The 21,988-nt window shown below is 41.3% G+C and overlaps 1 protein-coding gene across 1 annotated transcript in view; it reads left to right on the top strand.

Annotated features, from left to right (window-relative positions):
* Window positions 1–13,295, top strand: part of LOC149445011 (putative cation-transporting ATPase 13A4) — an 88,410-nt gene extending 75,115 nt beyond the window's left edge. The window contains exons 26-30 of the mRNA XM_089654289.1: window positions 7,193–7,367; window positions 8,065–8,252; window positions 8,970–9,058; window positions 10,725–10,805; window positions 12,608–13,295. Coding sequence (XP_089510415.1) covers window positions 7,193–7,367; window positions 8,065–8,252; window positions 8,970–9,058; window positions 10,725–10,805; window positions 12,608–12,844 — 770 coding nt within the window. The 3' untranslated portion in view covers window positions 12,845–13,295. The remainder of the gene's footprint in view (window positions 1–7,192; window positions 7,368–8,064; window positions 8,253–8,969; window positions 9,059–10,724; window positions 10,806–12,607) is intronic.
* The last annotated feature ends 8,693 nt before the right edge of the window (window positions 13,296–21,988 follow it).

A 21,988-nucleotide genomic window follows, 5' to 3' on the forward strand; every position in this document is an offset into this window, starting at 1 on the left:
GAGTTCCAGAGGATGGGGGAAGACCTGGAGAAGTCCTGGAGTCGGGCATGGGAGGAGGAGACCAGGGAGCTAGAGAGTAGGATGTCTTGTGAGGAGCGAAGAGTACGTGTTGGGTGGTATTTGGATATAAGGTCGGTGAGGTAGTTTGGGGCAGTATTATGAATAGCTTTGCACGTCAATGTTAGCAGTTTGAATTTAATGCGTTGGGCAATCGTAAGCCAGTGGAACGAATGACAGAGGGGGGTGGCGGATACGGAGCGGTTGGTAAGGTGGATGAGTCTGGCCGCTGAGTTCAGGATAGACTGAAGCGGGGATAGTCTGTGAAGAGGTAAGCCGGTGAGGAGGGGGTTACAGTAGTAGTAGTCGTGAGATAATAAGGGAGTGAATAAGTTGTTTAGTAGTGTCTGGGGTTAGGAACGAACGTATTTTGGAGATGTTGCGGAGGTGGAGCCTGCATGAATTTGCCAGTGATTGGACATGGGGCTGGAAGGACAGGTTGGAGTCTAGAGTAACGCCTAGAACTTTGGCTTGCGGGATGGGACTGATGGTGGTGTTATTGGTCGTGATGGAGAGGATGGGGTGGGGGGGGAAACTAGGAGCTTGGATTTGGAGAGGTTCAGTTTAAAGAAGGGGAGTGACATCCAGTCTGATATGTCGTTCAGTAGGCAGGTGATTCGGGCGGAGACTGAAGGGGTGAGGCGAGGGGTAGAGAGTTAGATTTCCGTGTCATCGGCGTAGAGGTGGTAGTTGAAGCCGTGGGAGTGTATCAGTTGGCCAAGGGAGGAGGTGTAGATGGAGAAGAGAAGGGGCCCGGGGACAGAGCCTTGGGGGACCCCAACAGAAAGGGGGAGAGAGGGGGAGGTGGCAGCGTTATAGGTAACACTGAAGGAGCGCTGGGATAGATAGGAGGAGAGCCAGGTGAGAACGGAGTCTCTGATGCCAAGGGAGTATAGTTTTTTAAGGAGGAGGGGGTGGTCAACTGTGTCGAAGGCCACGGAGAGGTCGAGGAGTAGGAGGACTGAGCAGTGGCCATTAGCTTTGGTGGTTAGCAGGCCGTTGGTGAGTTTGAGTTGGGCGGTTTCGTTGGAGTGTAGGGGACGGAAGCCAGACTGTAGGGGATCAAGGAGGTTGTTGTCATTGAGGTGGGAGCTTAGGCAATTATAGACTAAACGCTCAAGTTTGGATGTAAATGGCAACAGGGAGATGGGTCCAAGGTTGTTCAGATCGGTAGGGTCCAGGGAGGGTTTTTTGAGTATGGGAGTGATGTGCGCGTGCTTTAGGGGGAGGAGAATGCGCCAGTAGAGAGGTAGAGATTGAAGATGTGGGTGAGGGAGCGTAGGATGGAGGAGGAGGGTGACTGTAGGAGTTGTGTGGGGACAGGGTCAAGGGGGCAGGTGGTGAGGCGGGCTTCAGAGAAGACCTTAGTGATCTCTTCAGTGGTAGCAAGGTTGAAGGAGTGAAGTGTTGGGGGGGGTTTAGTGTGTGGGGTGTTAGGTGGGGTGGGGATCTGGGCAGTTGCGAGGTCAGAGGAGGGGAGTGTTTGGGGGGTTATCATGGGAGGGAGGCTAGGTGGGGTGGAAGTCTGAGCATTGGCGATGTCCCTACGAATTGCGTCGATCTTGTTTTGGAAGTGGTTAGCAATCTCGTGGGTGGTGAGTGAGGTACTGGGTGGAGGTTGGAGAGAGTAAGGAGTTGAAAGTGGAGAAGAGCCAACGAGGAAAGGTAGAGAGGATATTGATGAAGGTTTCGAAGTAGGCTTGTTTGGCAACGTGGAGGGGGGAGATGTAGGTGAGCAAGGCAGATTTGTATAGGGTGAATGCTTGTTGGGATCTGGTTTTGCGCCATAATCACTCCAGCACACGACTGCGTCATTTAAGATTTTTGGTGTGGTAGCTCTGCCAGGGTTGAAGCAGTCAGGGTCTAATGCTACGTGTGGTTAGGGGTGCTAAGGAGTCTAGGGCGGCTGACAGTGAGTTGTTATAAGCAGTAGTGGCCAGGTCAGGGCAGGACAGTGGAAGGATACTGTCGTAAAGTCGGTCAGCTGCAGAGTGGAGAGGGGCAGGATTCAGGTTGCGGAGGTTGCGGCTGGTGATGGTTTGACATTTGGGGGAGGTGGGTGTTTGAGGACGGGGAGACGGAGAACGTAATGAGGTTGTGGTCAGAGAGAGGGAAAGGAGTGGTCAGAGAGAGGGAAAGTATACTGATTAGAAGTTTAGAATTCACTCTGACAACACTTGCAAATGCTTCATTGGCTTAGTAGTGAAGCTAGAGAAAGCCAAGCAACTAACATTTTTGAAGAGGAGCTACCAACGGCACCTTACATATTTTTCTCTTCTGGGTTTGTTTGAATAAGAAACATGCTGTCAACTGTAGAAGATGATTTGTAACCCAAATGACCTGGCATTATGAAAGTTTCATTGTATCACTTCTGTGAAGGAATAGAACAAGCACATACAGTATATTAAACCTGAAACAAGTTTTCTAATATAAATGGCATTTATTTCTGAAATGCATATAAATTAGGGATGTACCGATACCACTTTTTTAAGACTGAGTATGAGTACCAATACGTTTTTTCAAGTACTCTTCGATACCAGTTACCGATACCTATTTTTAGAGTTATGTGAAAGTTTTTTTCAACTAATAAAAAATTATAACCGTTTCTTTGTAATTATGGAGAACTGTAGCTCAAAAGACATTATGAAACAAATAAAACATTTTTTTTTCTTGTCACAAAGTTCTGAAAGCTCAAATTTCATATAGTATGTTTAAATGATTAAATATTAACCACTTGCCTTCCAGAGGATTTACCCTCCCCCCCCCCCCCTACCAGGCCATGTTTTGCGATATGGCCCTGCATTTACTTTAACTGACAATTACACGGTCATGCATGCTGCACCCAAATTAAATTTACATCCTTTATTCCCTACAAATAGAACTTTCTTTTGACGGTATTTAATCGCCTGTGCGGTTTTTATTTTTTGTACTATAAAATAAAAGACAGACAATTTTGAAAAAATACTGTATTTTTAACTTTTTGCTATTAAACATGTCCAGTAAAAAAATATAAAAAAGCAAATTTCATCATAAATGTAGGCCAAAATGCATTCTGCTACATGTCTTTACTAGTAATGGTGGTGATCAGCGACTTATAGCAGAACTGCAGCAGGCATTCTGATATTGGGGGGAACAGAAATGGTGGCACTGACATCCCCAGTGACACCAATACAGTGATCAGTGCTAATAAAAAGCACTGACACTGTACTAATGGCATTGGGCAGGAAGGGGTTAGCAGAAGTACAGCAAGAGACATGTGGGACATGTAACAGGACTCACTGACAGAAGTATGGCAAGAGACATGTGGGACATGTAACAGGACTCACCGACAGAAGTACGGCAAGAGACATGTGGGACATGTAACAGGACTCACCGACAGGAGTACAGCAAGAGACATGTGGGGCATGTAACAGGACTCACCGACAGGAGCACAGCAAGAGACATGTGGGAACATGTAACAGGACTCACCGACAGAAGTACAGCAAGAGACATGTAACAGGACTCACCGACAGAAGTACGGCAAGAGACATGTGAGACATGTAACAGGACTCACCGACAGAAGTACGGCAAGAGACATGTGGGACATGTAACAGGACTCACCGACAGAAGTACGGCAAGAGACATGTGAGACATGTAACAGGACACACCGACAGAAGTACGGCAAGAGACATGTGAGACATGTAACAGGACTCACCGACAGAAGTACGGCAAGAGACATGTGGGACATATAACAGGTCTCACTGACAGAAGTACAGCAAGGGATATGTAACAGGATTAGGCCTAGACTGGCCATAGGGCACACCGAGCGTTTGCCCAGTAGGCTGGGGTCGCTGGGCCACATGTCTTAACAAGAGCTTGCTGCGACATGCAGGGCCACCGCGGGTGGATGTCAGATTCAGTACAGCAAGGGACATGTACAGCAGTCAGCAAGGGACATGTAACAGGACTCACCACCATGTGGTAGAATGTAGTCCTCTCTGCCTTCAAGCTGATGTCACTTCCAGTGTTGGTTCCAGGTGCATGCTTAGTATCTGCACCGGTACCAATACTGGTATTGGTGCATCCCTAATCTAAATGAACAGATTTTACTGTTCTTATATGTAAAAGTACAAACAAATGGCTACTTCCCCAATCTATAAATAGCATTCACAGCAAGGAGCACGTGGAAGTGCAATGCATGTCAAACAATAATAGAGAAAAATTCCCAGCTCAACTTACCAACCAGCCTGCAACCAACTGAATTGTCCTGTCTAACAGTTTGCATTACAAACTAAACCCGTTTTTAACACAAATTGTTAGGACAATTCAGTTGCTTGCAGGCTGATCGGTAAGTTGAGCTGAGAATTTTTCTCTTTTCATTGTTTTATATGTGTTCAAAGAACACAGTGGGCAGTTAAAAAAGCCACTTTTCTGGCAGTTTGGCCCCTTTAAAATGTCTTGAGCCAGATTCAGAAATCCCTTCCACTTGTTTCAGCAGCTTTACGGACAAATGTAGATTCAGGTAGTGCCTAACCCCTTTACAATCATCAAACACATATGTGCAGTTGCAAAAGAGTAGGCTTTATCACCCACACAACACATATGAGTAGTTTTGGGGGTAATGTTTACGTGCGGAGAGAGAGCATGCATACTGTGCACTCCCAGCAGAAGGAGTGAGCTGTCAAGCTCTGTGTCTGGACTAAAGAACGGTAGCTGGCAGGACCAGCTTCTGATCTTGTGACCACTGTGATGTGGGACCAAGCACATGATCACCACTTTTAGCATGGTGCCTATCTCAGTACATTGTGTAGCAGGCGACATCTTTGTAGCCGCTACCCCCTGCCACCTATCACTGGTTGTTAAAAAAGCTTTTGGCTTCACAGCTGACAAGCTCCTAGCAAGCAATGATGCTGACAGTCCATACCAACACTCCATCCTCAGTGCAGGTGATCTCTCTCGCTTCTTTGGCAGCTGTCGCACAGACAGCATTTCGCTAATTCATTTTGTGGCTGGGTGGACACAGCCAGATGGGGAAGTGGAGATACTAGTTCCCCATCAGGTCCACTCTCTTCCTGTGATTAACATCAGGCAGTGAGTGGGTTGTATAGCTAATAGTAGGTTGTGTATTGGCTAGGCTATGGATCCTCCCACCTCCTCCTACTGTAAATCACAAGGGACCTGATGCACTAACGTCTGAACTTCCCCATCTGGGTCTGGCAAAAAAATAAATCAGCACTGATTTATTTTGTGACAGCGTCCATGGCCAGGAGAAAGCTCAGCTGCACTGAGGATGGAGTGTTGGTATGGATGCTCTGATCTCCACACTTTCGTGTGACTGTTTACAAAATGTACGATGCACCAACATTTGTCATGTTGGAGATACTTTTTATGAATTCTCATGTATGTTGCTATGCAGACATATGGCTAGACATATACAGTCATGGCCGAAATTGTTGGCACCCTTGATATTTCTCCAGGAAATCATGTATTTCTCACGAAACGTATTGCATTAACACATGTTTTGCTATACACATGTTTATTCCCTTTGTGTGTATTGGGACAAAACAAAAAAAGGGAGGAAAGAAAGCAAATTCGACATAATGTCACACAAACCTCCAAAAATGGGCTGGACAAAAGTATTGGCACCCTTTCACAACTGCGGATAAATAAGAATGTTACAAGCATGTGATGCTCCTGTAAACTCACCTGGGGCAAGTAACAGGTGTGGGCAATATAGAAATCACACCTGAAAGCAGATAAAAAGGAGAGACGTTCACTTAACCTTTGCATTGTGTGTCTGTCTGTGCCACACTAAGCATGGACAACAGAAAGAGGAGACGAGAACTGTCTGAGGACCTGAGAACCAAAATTGTGGCAAAATATCAACAATCTCAAGGTTACAAGTCCATCTCCAGAGAACTAGATTTGCCTTTGTCCACAGTGCGCAACATTATCAAGAAGTTTGCAACCCATGGCACTGTAGCTAATCTCCCTGGTCGTGGACGGATGAGGAAAATTGATGAAAGATTGCAACGCAGAATAGTCCGGATGGTGGATAAGCAGCCCCAAACATGTTCCAAAGACATTCAAGCTGTCCTGCAGGCTCAGGGAGCATCAGTGTCAGGGCGAACTATCCGTCGACATTTAAATGAAATGAAACGCTATGGCAGGAGACCCAGGAGGACCCCACTGCTGACACAGAGACATAAAAAAGCAAGACTACAGTTTGCCAAAATGTACTTGAGTAAGCCAAAAGCCTTCTGGGAAAACGTCTTGTGGACAGATGAGACCAAGATAGAGCTTTTCGGTAAAGCACATCATTCTACTGTTTACCGAAAACGGAATGAGGCCTACAAAGAACAAAACACAGTACCTACGGTAAAATATGGTGGAGGTTCAATGATGTTTTGGGGTTGTTTTGCTGCCTCTGGCACTGGGTGCCTTGACTGTGTGCAAGGCATCATGAAATCTGAGGATTACCAAAGGATTTTGGGTCGCACTGTAGGGCCCAGTGTCAGAAAGCTGGGTTTGCGTCCAAGATCCTGGGTCTTCCAGCAGGACAATGACCCCAAACATACGTCAAAAAGCACTCAGAAATGGATGGCAAAGAAGCGCTGGAGAGTTCTGAAGTGGCCAGCAATGAGCCCAGATCTAAATCCCATTGAACACCTGTGGAGAGATCTTAAAATTGCTGTTGGGAAAAGGTGTCCTTCCAATAAGAGAGACCTGGAGCTGTTTGCAAAGGAAGAGTGGTCCAAAATTCCGGGTGAGAGGTGTCAGAAGCTTATTGATGGTTATAGGAAGCGACTGATTTCAGTTATGTTTTCCAAAGGGTGTGCAACCAAATATTAAGTTAAGGGTGCCAATACTTTTGTCCAGCCCATTTTTGGGGTTTTGTGTGACATTATGTCATATTTGCTTTTCTGCCTCTGTTTTATATTTGTTCCAATACATACAAAGGGAATAAACATGTGTATAGCAAAACATGTGTTAATGCAATACCTTTTTTGTGTGAAATACTTGATTTTCAGGAAAAATATCAAGGGTGCCAACAATTTCGGCCATGACTGTATGTAGTATAATAGACGATGAGCAGTGCAGGCTTCCTGGAACACACGCATTTGCTAATCTTTGCTTACTCTGTCCTTTCTTTCAGTGAGTTCCACTCCGGCATACCATAAACTGGCACCATACAGGCCACCAGGGCAGCTGATCTCTCCATCTATGCTGTTTTCAGTGTTGTACAATGTTCTATTTACAATAGCCATGCAAACGTACGCATTTCTTATAGTCCAGAAGCAGCCATGGTACAGCAGAGAAGATGTTTATAGGTAAACTTTAACTACATTTTTGTATATACAATAATAAAATTAATTCTAACAGTAATTAGTAGAATCTTGAAATTCTTTATATTAACCAGCAAACATGCCCCTATATGTGTGTGTCAGCGCTCTTGGTAGACATACACATGTTATTTAGGTTTAGTAGACACAAATATAATGTCCTATGCATTTTCTGTATATACAGTATGTTCTCTTTGAAAACCAAAATCTAAAATTAAACCAGGCAGAAAAAAAAGACACAAATGAATGTAGTTATGTAGCTATGTAATCATTAATACATTAATCATTTTATTTTTTTTCAATCAGAATCAAATATATACAATATCTATTTTAGAGTTCTACTGCTATGACAGTGTTGTCAGATGAACAGACTCACAGAAGGGGAAAGTGCAAGTATATCCTCATTCAGGTTCTGTTTCTCCTTCATTGTCCAATACTGAGCATCATTCCTTATTTGCAGTGCAATCTGCAGAGGAGTCAAAGACCCGACTATGTTGTCTGGCAGGGATATCTGGGTCATATGACTAGCTAAATGCTGTGAAAACAGTTCACACATTATTATTATTATTATTTCAACTCTGTATTTAGCTGCATTCATTTTTATGGCAGCATTTCATGAATACAGTTACTAATGGAGATATATGTTACTAATCTACATTTATCTATTTTTAATTTTCTATTGCAGTGCCTGTTATCCAGGGAATGTGAGCTTGAACGAAAATCTTACTTATAACCTAATACACAAAAGAACTAAGAAGAATTATGAAAGCTTTGAGAACACAACACTATGGCTCCTCACTGCTGTACACTTTGTCATCTTAGCCTTCATCTTCTCTAAGGGAAAACCATTTCGTAAACCACTGTATACGAATTGTGAGTGCATTGATGGCCTTTGTTTATTTGGTCAATGATCATAACAATCAATAATGGTGATAGTAATAGTGTGATAGTATTTGCTGAATTTGGAAAACTGCCAGTAAGCTATGCAATTTAATAGTACATTAGCAATTTGTGGCCATGCCACAACCTCTGTAAAAGTGTGGTAGATTGTGTACCATATACAGTACATTGCTGCACAGAGGATTCTGGTTTATCATTCTTTGTGTTGCATTGAATTTTCCAAGACATGCACATAACTTGACCTTTATTTTGAAAACTCTGAATGTGTTTTAGATCAAATGAAAAATGGTCTCTATATTGTATGCAGGTGTCATAGATGTGCACCAACTTTAGACACTTGCAGTACTGGCAACAGTTATGATTGTTCTGTGATAACAAAAATGACAGATGAGATGAAAGGCCCATGTAGACATCAATAAGATTACCAGCATGGTAAAAACCCTGATATACATGATTTCTGCCTATATTGGTTTTCTTGATTGAATATTAATCAGGCTGGGTGCTTGTTTACTCCATTGGAAAGGTGGATGGTGGTTCTTGCTTTAGAATTTTTTTGTAAATTGCTGTATCCATTAGTTTATGTTGTATTACGAATACAGTAAACTTTACATTTGTATTGACTTGTTCATTTTTTCATTTCTTTCACTACTGAATATGAAACACAATGACCCACATCATTTCTCTCTGCAGATGTTTTTGTGGCTACATTAGTGGTAGAATTTACTCTCACCCTGTTCTTCATTTTTGCTGACTTCAAGAATATGTATGTTGTTTTAGAGGTAGGTGTATTATCACAAAATATGTAATGTCTTACTTGAATAGTGTATTGTGATTGTAATGAGATCTGATGAACTCCAAACTAAGAGGGGAAAATGGGGATTCCTACAGAAAACAGTGCCACTCTCGTTTCTACAAAATTCACAAGTCAGCTTCAGACACAAAGCAGGCCATTCTTAATCCTGTTAAACTCTGTAAAGCTAACAGAAGTTTTAATTTAATAAACTTTTGCTGAAGGGATATGCAGGAAAATGTTTGTCCCGCTATCAGAATACATTGCCCTGACAGGGGGTAATGCAAAAGATCTACCCATCTATGGCCAACTATAGCAAAAGTTTGTTAAACTTCTAGCAGTATTATAAATCCTGTTTAGCCAGGATCTGCACAGCCTGTTAATGAGCCTGGTCGTAAATGGATAAATGTCATAAAAAGCCTTATGATAGAGCCTGGAGAGCCAGTGACTTTAGCCCTGCTTCACATATATGTGGCCTTGTGGGCCGCATTTTGTGTGGGCACGAGAGCCCATTCATTTGAATGGACTCTCATGCCCCGTGACACGCAGGGAAGAAGTCCCTGCACTTCTTCTGAAAATGCAGCCCACACTGGAGCCTCAGTTCCCAGTACGGTTGCATTTTCCAGTGTGGGCGGCGTGCCATTAGAACTAATGGCAACCACCCGTGGGTCCTCATTTCTCTGTGCGGGTGGTGCGGCTGCATGGATTTTTGTGTGGATCCGTAGCGGCACCACCCGCACAGATGTGAACCTAGCCTTAATTAAGTCCTATCAATCAAGTAATGATTTAAAGCAATACAAATTCCTGGTCTGGTATTTTTTTCAATACCAGAGCAAAAATCTATTCATACTCCATAAGTCCTGATAAGTCCTGATATGGTAACACTACATTTATAACAACTGTCTACCTAAATGTATAAGAAAATAAAAATCAAGTAAAGTAGCAAACATGCCTATGCTATAATGTCCAGAAGGTGGAATAGTCACAGTACATCACACGTGTGTGTCCAGTTATATTTTTTGGGCTTTATCAATCATTATATAATTCTGTGCAGTCACATGTTGCTTGTCAGACTGTAAAACATTGCAAGAAAAATCTGAAATATTGATGTATTTAGAAAAATGTGTCCTTGAGATCTGCTGAAATATCATAAAACAATTGAACACCCCTCAGCCATATCTGTTTTGTAACAATTTTTTTTCGGGAAGTATGTTTTTTCACTTACTTTTCATTAACATTATATTTTAAAAATGGATACGTTAAATTTTTAAACTCTGGAAATTAAATAATACCTGTCTTCTTGTAGAAAGCTACCATATTTTAAACTTCTTTTTGCTGTGGAAGTGTCACAGACATTTCCAAAAGCAAATACTGTGAATGCCACATGTTTCTGTTAGAATACACTGTGGCAACTACTGTTCGTGTGTGTAAAGGGTTTGCTGTGGTGTTAACTGCTCCAGTGCCAATCACTCTCAGTCTGCTGGCTCCTAGATTTTGTTCCAGCAGGCTGGAAAATCTCTGTGCATGATGAAGTTGAGAGCATGAGAAGTCCCGTTCTGATGGTAGTGACAGGATTTAAGACTACTGCCTTCATGTCTATATTACTTATTTATGAATATATGTTTGACATTAATTTTAGATTTGTTTTTCCCTAGCTTGTTTGTACACCAACTAGCTGGAGAATCCACATGTTGGTCATGCTGGTCATTTGTCTTGTGGTATCATTTGTGGTGGAGGTCAGTACCACTATAAACTAATTTTTACAGTATGTAGAATATTACACTGATATGAAATTATATATTAAGCTATGGGTATTGTCTGGTAGGCTTAAAAGGATACGTATGGCCAAAGCTAATTTGGCTATATTTCTCCTATAGATCACAGCAGTGCAGTCCACAGCTCCAGTGAGCACTGGAGAGGCAAAGCAGAGAGCCAGTGATTGACAGTTACTAGCTCTCTGTTCACTGATGACTGAGTGTTCAATGGTTTTGATTGCTCAGTTCTCAGCCTTAGAAGCATCCAACCCATTGTGCATCCACCTAGATGACTATAATTTTTTTTAAGAACCCCATACTTATTCATCTGCTGTCTAATAATATAATATATAATTCTACTTATGAAACAACTTTATTAATCTTATAATCACCAGTTTGGTATCCCTTTATGATGCTCTCAACCTATTTTGAATTACTGTATATGTATCTGAAAGCTGGCAACTCTCTTCTTTCATTTTAAGATATTCTTGTATGATCAAGGAGCAATATACACTATACTACTAAGGTTTTGGGACATCCCTCCATATCATTGGATTCAGGTGTTCCAATCACCTCCATGGCCACAGGTGTATAAAATCAAGCACCTAGACGTGCAGACTGCTTCTACAAACATTTGTGAATGAATGGATTGCTCTCAGGAGCTCAGTGAAATCAAGCGTGGTACCGTGATAAGTTGCCACATGTGCAGTATGTCCATCTGTGAAATTTCCTTGCTACTAAATATTCCATGGTCAACTGTTAGTGGTATTATAACAAACTGGAAGCAACTGGGAACAATAGCAACTCGACACAAAGTGGTAGACCATGTACAATGACAGAGCGGGGTCAGCACACACTGAAGCGCACAATGTGCAGAAGTCGCCAACTCTCTGCAGAGTCATAAGCTAAAGATCTCCAAACTTTGTGTGACCTTCAGATTAGCACAATAGCAGTGTGTAGAGAGCTTCATAGAATGGGTTTCCATGGCCTAGCAGCTGCATCCAAGCCTTATATCACCAAGTGCAATGCAAAGCGCTGGATGTGGCTGTGTAAACCACTGGACACTAGAGCAGTGGAGATGTGTTCTTTGGAGTGATGCATCATGCTTCTCTGTCTGGCAATCCGATGGACGTGTCTGGGTTTGGAGATTGCCAGGAGAACAGAACTTACCTGAATGCATTTTCCCAAGTGTAAAGTTTGGTGGAGGGGAGATTATGGTGTGGAGTTATTTTTCAGGGGTTGGGCTTGGCCCCTTAGTTCCAGTGAAGGGAAGTCTTAAGACATAAGCAAACCAAGACATTTTGGACAATTTCATGCTCCCAACTTTGTTGGAACAGTTTGGGGATGGCCCCTTCCTGTTCCAACATGACTGTGCACCAGTGCATAAAGCAAGGTCCATAAAGACATGGATGAGCAAGTTTGGAGTAGAGGAACTTGACTGGCCTTCACAGAGCCCTGACCTCAACCCGATAGAACACATTTGGGATGAATTAGAGCAGAAACTTTACCTTTAGTATATTTTTTTACTTTATCAACTGTGTATAACTGACATACTCCTAATTCCTAATGTACTTTTTTTAGGTTAATTAAATAATAAAAATAAAATACCAGCAGTTGCTGATCGTAAAAATCAATAATCAAGCAATCAGAGAGAATATATAGCAGCCAACATAATCAATGTATGCTTTGGCTGTAAATCAATTAATTCCTTTAGACATTTAAACTGTGACTCACCAAAGTTAATATATTCACATCGTCATTTTACATTTCAACTCTCTTTGTAGGAATTTGTTTTGGATAACAGAGCCCTCTGGTTGGCCTTGAAGAAATGTCTAAAATTAAAACCTGGAAGTAACTACAAAAAATTAAGGGCTATACTGGAGGAGGAAAAAGAGTGGCCACCCATTGGAACTACAATGTATGGGAGCAGTAAACTGGCCAATGGAGATTCTAATATGTACACTAACCCAGCCTATGAGCATGAAGAAATTGTTTCAAATGGAATCAATGGGATACATTGATGTTAATGGAAACGAGGTGAAGAAGAAAGTGAAGGATACACCTGTAGTATGGAAAGAAAATTATTTTTTAAATCCAAGAATGCTGCCACACATGCAGTATTATGAGACTAACATTGAATGAACCTTAGGGAAAGGTTGAGCTCCATTTATTGCGATGAATTCCAATATCAGTTGTCTATCTACATGTTCAACATACAGAGATTGATTTGCTTAAGTCAATGGGTCACCAATCTCAGCATTGGACATTTACTAAAGAAAATATAAATAAAAGCCCTTGTGGTGCAAATGCTCATTTATATATAACTCTCTCACAAAATATTGATTATGTGCTATCCATCATAATGATCATAAATTCTGGTTCTAAGCCTGCAAACAATTGTGCCCTAGGAGGGAATGTGCATGAATTAATATATTGTTTTTCATGAAAAAAATAAATAAAGTCAGCATCTGGCATTATGCTGGACAATTTTCCTTTAACTATAAGCATTAAAAAAAATGTAAAGTCAGTACAATAATTTAAAAAAAATATCAGAATCTTACTTTAACATTGGATGTCCTCTACAAATACAATTGTCCTCTATTATTTCTCTATAAATATTAACAGATTTTTTTTCTTTTGCAAAGAGTTTGTAACTCTTTCAGGACCTGATGGATTATTGGGTTCTTTGCTAGTGGTGACCTGACCTTAAATGGACCTGACAACTCACCAACACACCAGTAGTGATGAAGTGGGCTTTAATATACAGTGGGGAAAATAATTATTTGATCCCTTGCAGGTTTTGTAAGTTTGCCTACTTACAAAGAAATTAAGGGTCTATAATTTCTATCATAGGTGTATTTTAAATGATAGAGATAGAATATCAACCAAAATCCATCAAAAACACATGATACAAATGCTATAAACTGAGTTGCAGTTCAATTAATAAAATAAGCATTTGATCCCCTACCAACCAACAATAATTCTGGCTTCCACAGACTGGCTATGTGCTCATGTGGTACAGATAGAACAGATTTGTCCTGTCAATTTAAAAAGGTGCTCCTAACTACAACTCGTTATCTGTATAAAAGACATCTGTTCACAGAATCTCTTTCTTGAGCACCATCATGGGCAAGTCCAAAGAGCAGTCAAAGGATGTCAGGGACAAGATTGTAGAACTGCACAAGGCTGGAATGGGCTACAAGACAGTCAGAAAGAAGCTTGGTGAGAAGGAGACAATTGTTGGAGCGATTGTTCACAAATGAAAGAAATACAAAATAACCATCAATCGCCCTTGGTCTGGAGCTCCATGCAAGATTTCGCTTCAATTGGTAAGGATGATCATGGGAAAAGTGAGGGATAAGCCCAGATGGGCAGCTTGTGAATTATCTCAAGGCAGTTGAGACCACAGTCACCAAACAAACCATTGGTAAGATAATATGCCGCCATGGATTGAAATCCTGCAGTGCCCGCAAGGTCCCCCCTCAAGAAGGCACATGTACAGTTTGCCAGTGAACATTTAAATGATTCAGAGAAGGATTGGGAGAAAGTGCTGTGGTCAGATAAGACCAAAATTGAGTTCTTTGGCATTAACTCAACTCATCGTGTTTGGAGGAATAAAAATGCTGACTATGACCCTAAGAACACCATTCCTACAGTCAATTACGAAGGTGGAAACTTTATGTTTTGGGGCTGTTTCTCTGCTAATGATACAGGCCAACTTTGTCGCATTGAGGGGCCAATGGACGGGGCCATGTATTGTAAAATCTTGGATGAGAACCTTCTTTCCTCAACCAGTACACTGATGATGGATTGTGGATTAGTCTTCCAGAATGACAATGATCCACAACAAAGGAGTGGCTTAAGAAGAAGCACATTAAAGTCATGGAGTGGCCTAGCCAGTCTCCAGAGCTTAATCCTATAGAAAATTTATGGAGGGAACTGAAACTTCGAATTATTAAGTGAGAGCCAAGAAACCTTATTTAGAGAAGATCTGTAAAAAAAGAATGGACCAAAATCCCTCCTGAAATGTTGCAAGCCTGGTAACTAACTACAAGAAACATCTTACCTCTGTGACTGCCAGCAAGGGTTTCTCTACCAAGTACTAAGTCATGTTTTGCTTGGGGATCAAATACTTCATTGTACGCACTGAACTGCAACTCAATTTATAACATTTGTATTACGTGTTTTTAGGGATTTTTGGTTGATATTCTGTCTCTATCATTTCAAAAACACCTATGATAAAAAGTATAGACCCTTAATTTCTTTGTAAGTGGGCAAACTTAGAAAATCTGCAGGGGATCAAATAATTATTTTCCCCACTGTAGCTGGAACAAGCCCCAAAAAGGAAAGTGCTTGTTAAACAGATTCAACAGTGGCAGGACTAAGAGGTATCAGAAACTTGGACTAAGGATACACCGATACCCTTTATTTATCAGTGAGTGCAAGTACCAATACTTTCAGTCAAGTACTCGCTGATACTGAGTACCGATACTTTGCGGTGCGATTTACATGCATACAAAATTAATGGGCTCAAATCGCACTGCAAAGAATAACATGCGATTTGAACAGGAATGAGGTGTGATTCCTGTCTGAATGGCATGCAGTTTCCCCACTGCTACTGTGTGAACCCAGGCTTGTCATAGCCTGAGTTCACACAGGAGCGGTGCTGGAAACCTCCCTGAATTGATCCCATGCTGTCACACAATGAAAAGCCACTTCATAAATGCCTGCAGCTTTCTCTCTTCTTGCAGCCATGACAGTACAGACTAAGCGGATTCTGACTGATCAGCACCCTGATCTTGACAACACTGATGATAAAGAAATGTTTTCTGGTCAGCAGTCCATCCCTTAATGGTAACTTCTGTTGGCTGGACAGAGGTAGATAAGCCGTGGGCTGCTCTGTACCTATAGAATGATGGTGGGTGGAAGATGGATTGCTTGGCTGAAGATGTTTCTCTGATGATCTTTGTGCTGGTGAGAGATAGATAATAGGTGACAAGGTAACCTGCAAGGCCCAGTGCCTCTCTGCTCTGAAACTCTGAATCTAGCTCCCAAGCTCCCCGTTTAAACAGGTCCTACAGATGTCTTTGATACTAGCCTGCACACATACTGAACCCCTGTGACTCAAGGCTCCCAGCACTGCATTGTGCCCATTTCTCCACAGCTGCACAATACCTCTATTGTACAGATCCCTTAATGGCTTCTCCAGGTTTTCTCCCCAACAGGCTTCTCTGTCTCTCTGTTCCTTTCCCCTTTCCCCATACAGCCAGCCAACCACATTACAGCTCCCTCCTGGTCTGTCAATTAAATGGCAGAGGGAAAGACAATCTGTGGTGCAGCTGCGGAGGTGCCCAAGCTTTGAAGCTCCCATTGCAAAGAATTGGCTGGCTGGTCTATACTTTCAAGGAAAATGTCAGTTCCAGTATGAGAATATTGAATGTAGATCCTGGGCTGGGTTGACACACCTTCAGCACATTTAACACATGTTGCACTAATGCAGTTTATTTATTTGAATGAACTCACTAACGCACTAAAAATAGGGCATGTACTATTGTTTTGTAATGCAGGGCATCATAGTATATCATAGTGTGTTACCCTGCCTTGTTGTGCATTGCAAAACATGTCCATTGACAAGGTTTGTAGGGGTACCACCACAAATAAATGGCATTGTAGTTTAGCACTGGGTCATTGGTTGCAATAATGCTGGTGGTCTGTATCCCGTATAGTAGCAACCAATGACGCAAATTTATACACAAAGATAAAGTTGCCACACCACATCCTCCACTCTCCCCCACCCCTGCGATATACATTGCCTTGTCTTTGTACACCAAATTATGGTCCCCATACACTAGACAAAAAATCAGTCACTTAATGGGCACAAATAGAAATTATTAAATTTGACAATGCATGAGTAATATTGCTTCACATATGACCAGGGACATTTAAAAAAATGAAACCCAGTGGATTTACGAACTTCAAACTTTATCACCAGCAGGGTTAAATGTAGAAATAGACCTGAACTGTTTTTTAACCAATTTTTAGGGACCTATACTATTAGCCTCATTTATGAGGTACAAAAAATTATCATCAAATTTACCTATTGCTTAGATGGATGCCTTTTTTATTTTATACAGAGTTCCCCTTTAGGACTATTACTTATGGGGGGTTTTGGTCTGGTATCAAATCCCAAGAATACTTATTAGTAACTCTAAAACCAGGGAATGGGACTATTTATTTTAGTTTCATCCATTGTATTGTTGGAGTTCCCCCTTAAGGGGGATTTAGGGTCGATCTTGAACTCCATACTATATTTATATATAGATATGTACCCCTATTTCATGGATTGGGTACCCCCAATTCAAGAACATGGTTCTTACTCTGGGCTAATCAACCTGAGTGGATTGTCTTCTATTAGAATTAAATTTGTGATTTACATAAGAGTTCCACTAAGCTTGGGAGAGCATATTCCCCCTTAAAAAAGTTATTTTAGCATTTAGATTGTTATAGACTACTTTTTTTTATAGACCGTATCTAGAGTAGAGCTTACAGTATGTAACATCCCTTATTCTGGGATAATTGGTCTGAGTGGCTTGTCCCCTTTAAGATCAATTTTGATTTACATCAGGCATTTTAGTATAGCTTGGGAGAGTATATTCTTCTTTAATTAGTTTTTCCTGCATAGAGACTAAGAATACAGGAATACAGCTTAAAGTATGCAAACCTGACAGAATTTATGACTCCCTTTGGGAATATACTGTGTTGGTTTACATCTTTTTAATATTCCGTTAAAAGATTTAGGCATTATTAGTAGGCAGGAGTTTTTCCCTTTAAGGACCATATCGCTGTATTTTATGTACTTGATTTACTCTACGATTTAATTTAAAGTTTTGTTTACTAGCCCAAGCATATCTAGTATATGTATACTGTATTCAGCAATGTTGCAGGTAATTATGGCTAGATTCAGGCAAGTAATTAAGTGACACAGCTGCAGCAAGTGCTATGATCACTGCTGTGTATAAATACCATCTCCAAAATGGCAGATTTTGCACTTCTTGATGACGTTCTATTGATCGAAACCGGTCGAGGTTTGATGACGCAACTTCCGCTGATGTCATTTTCACCCTTTGGAATGCAGCTGGGATGTGGTGGCCATCTTGGTTCCTATTCACAGGCAGCAAGGCTGAATACACTGTGTGCCAGGTTATGGGCACTTTGCTTGTGAGCTTTATTCTTATAATTTCTCCCCATCAATAAAGTTTTTTATGGTTTTACACTATGGGATGTTTGCTTTTGTTTCTGTTCACATGCTGAAACTGCTTGGGAGGAGAGGAGAACGTTTAAACATGCTCTTTTAAAACTGCACTGTCTTTAAGATCCACACTGGTCATTATCCTATTGGTTACTATCAGCCAGATCGTATGATTCCCAGGAATGAATATTGGTGCCATTCTTACCATCACACATTGGAATAGTCCCTAACCAGGCACTTAAGACCAACCTAGAGATAGGTGGTCCATAGCTAACAGTGAGTGCATATCCATGTGGGGCACCAATAGAGCACAGAGGAGCACCTGTCATTTTTTGCACGAAGTTCACCAATTAGTATTCAACACTTGGGCATTTTATTTTTCCGTATTGGGACTGAATGTTATAGTTATTCACTTTGCATATGTGAAGCAATATTACTCATGTATTGTCAAATTTAATGCACTTAATTTATGCGCGGTTCACATGGTATTTTATTTAACTTTATTAATTTCCTCACAAATTCTGCTCAGGTATTTACATCTCACCCAAGACATATTGAAGCTTGGTTGTATCGTATACGAACTACTGAAGAGAATAAAAATTACAGTAGGGCTTCTTTAAATCTGTTACAAACCTGATCAATCCAAATAGACAAAAAAGTGCAGGATACTTTTCATGAAAAGAGGATTCATATACAGTGGCACCAACAGTTTGCGTAGCACTTTACAAAATGATCATTCTGATATGCAGTTGTAAGGGGAGTCACTGCTTTAAAGAGTGGCAATGCAGGGAGCTGCACTGGTGTTAATCAAAGTTCAATGACAGAAATATTCCCCTGCCAGATTTGGTGGAACAGATGGAGAATTTAGCTGGACAATTTTTGATCCCTGTGGCACACCTTCCTGATTTAGCCATCCATTTTTTTGGGGGGGGGAGGGGGGGCTTGGCAGTGTTAGTCCTGCATGATAGAGCCAATACAGCAGGTCAAGGGGGCGCTCTTGAAAGTTCTGTATAGTGAAGCTACCTCCGTAGTGAAACTCTGCAAGAAATTCTTTATGCGGAATCAACAACAGGAGGAGACTATTCCTCAAAATACAGTTGCTATACAGAAGTTATGGAATGTGACACGGGGTAGTTTGCTCTTGTGGTAGATGAGTTGTTTTAGTGAGCCCACGGCAGACAGGAACTATTTTTAAGGGCTTGGTAGCCCACATTTATTTGAAAGAAGGCAAAAGTTCACAAATGTATGATTTCCCACACAGGGGACCTTCGCCAACTTGAACAGAAATTCACACACTGGAAAAAGCTCACTCAGCTTCACTTGCAGTACCTCTCCTGGATACTTGGCTCTCTATCCTTTAGACACAGCACCTTGCTGTAAGGCTCACCTCTGGCCTATGGAAGGGGGTTCTCTTGACACCCCGATAGGAGTCGACCTGACCTCTGTCTCTTGGCTTCCAGATGGGTCCTCTGACCCTTCAATGAGACCACACTCTGATCTCCCCCTGAACTCTCTCTCTGGCTCTAATATAAATGCAGCACACACCTACATCATTAACATGCCTGTTTTCTCCAAAATCTGATGTAAACCACCATTTTCCTCAGTGGCATGGGGTCACTCTGCTACAGGAACCACTTGGAAGTTAAAGATGGCTCTGGCTGTTATACCCTTTCCTGACAAGGTTGTACATGATACATTTTATTCTGGTGTTCCTTCTTTCCCACAGTATTGTGAATATATAGAAAAGGGCATACACACAACCTGGCTATGACAGTTAGGCCCAGCATGGAGGAAGGTTTTGTGGGGGAAGGTTGGTCTTGCAAACCCTTGCTGCTCATACACTTGCAAACTCTTGCTACCCACACACTCTTCTACTTTTGGAAAGAAAATTAATGGTTTTACTATTTACTATTCAAAACATAAACTAGAAAATACCTAGGTGATGTCTTGCCTGGTCTCTTTAAATATCTGCAACTCACAGACAACAACGTAGCTCAAAAGAACATTTATATTTAATATAAACCCATAGGATAGCATGCTTAAACCATGGTTGTGAATGATTAATGTAAACTTAACATAAAGACAACATGCTTAGGCTATCATAAGAAACTAAAGGCAGACTTTGCATACTGTTTTTCCAAAGTACTTCAGGGGAGCTCAAATCTGGAAGTTCTCAGTATAGGAAAATACTGATGTCAAGTCAGAGGTCTGATAAGACTCATTCTATAGGTAAGGAAGCTGTGTGCTTGACTGGGGAAAACCAAGCTATTTTGTGTACGTTAGATCTACCAACTTTCAGGGGCTCTCTGGGCAAGAAAAAAGCTATGTGTAGATACCTCAAGGTGAGGGCTCTCCATAGAGGTTGCTGATTAGCTGAGTCAGGTGACTGATTAGATGAGTCAGCTCATCTCTGTGGAGATAAGCTCAATCATGTTTTCTTTATGACCTTTTCTTTAAGGCTACTATTCCTATTTCAATTGAAAAGAATGTAATTATTTTACTGCACCCATTAAAAAAATGTCAATTTTTCTGTGAGAAAGCTTTATCACAAACTTTATTTACTTTAAACGTAATTGGAAACTGTCTATAGATGGTCAAAACTTCAGAGTTTGACTGGAGATTCATACATGCATGATATGACCATTAGGGGAAGCTGTTGTCTTGGGCAAATACCTGCAAATTCAGGTTGCCTTAGCATGCATGTTCATTTCTTTGGAAAAGGAGTGCTGCCAAGTATAACTGTCTTTGACTTACTATGGGCTTACTGGACAAAGTTTTTGTATTTTCCCCTTGAGATCATCTCATGTCTAATGACATCAGCTGGATTAGTAGATCATTCCATCTTTGTGGCTAATGTTATAGTTAATGTAAGTAAATATGCAAATACATTTTGGTACATTTTGGTCTGGAAAGCCCCCAGAAATCTAATTTACACTTCATGTGATTGGGTCACTGTTGTTCCCAGCAGTATGCACTGAAAATCATCCCCTGTAATAAGAAATGCAACAAAAGAGTCCTCATTTCTAAAGTATTGTCAGAATTCTTTCATTCCCTATGGAAGATTTCTCTTCCTCTGGAGAATGATTAGGTGGCAATAATGTAGGTGAACCCTCCCAGACACCAGTAAATATTAGCAGGGCCGGGACAAGGGGTGGGCAGGAGGGAAGGCTGCCCTGGGTACAGTGGGGATTTGGGCTAGAAGGGGTGTTTTGGAGGGAGGGGGATTTGAACTAGGAGGGGGCTTTGTGTTAGGAAGGGGGGTTTGGGAGATTTATGATAGTAGGGAGGATTAGAGGATTTGTGCTAGGAGGGGAAATTTGGGGGGGAGGTGGATTTGTGCTGGTAGAGGGGGTTTTGGGTGGGATTTGTGCTGGGATAAAGGGATTTGAGGGGGGGTGATTCATGCTCAGAGGGGGAATTTGAGCGTTAGAGGATTTGTGCTAGGAAGCAGGATTTGTACTGGAAGAAGAATTTCTGTTTGTGGAAAATGTTGGCCTGTAAAGGGAATTTATGCTTAGTGGGTAAATATGAATATTAGAGCTTATATTTATTTGGGAGAAGAAGGAAGGGATTTTTGCTGACACATAGGCCCTGATTTACTAAGATGTGAGTCTACTAGCAGACTCTGACCATTCAGGCAGACTCAGTTAAATCAATCAAGACCTGTCAGTCTTCTGAGCGGCGTCTAGCAATCTCATTGACGAACGTCTACTTTGCTATTAGTAAATGTGGAATCACGTCTGGCACATTTTTAGGTGCAGTACCGGATACGCTAGATGGTGCACAAGCGCGGGCATTGTAGCATTGGCGTTTTTGTGTTAGCAAAAGAGAATATTTAGAATGTAACAAATAGTACACCTATATTAGAACTGTTTTTTTTTTTTTGCTGTTTCTCCAAAATGATCAGACAACTAAT

This window comes from Staurois parvus, unplaced genomic scaffold (genome assembly GCF_062004578.1).
Source record: "Staurois parvus isolate SC_StPar_1 unplaced genomic scaffold, SC_StPar_1.0 ptg000750l, whole genome shotgun sequence".
Lineage (NCBI taxonomy): Eukaryota > Metazoa > Chordata > Amphibia > Anura > Ranidae > Staurois > Staurois parvus.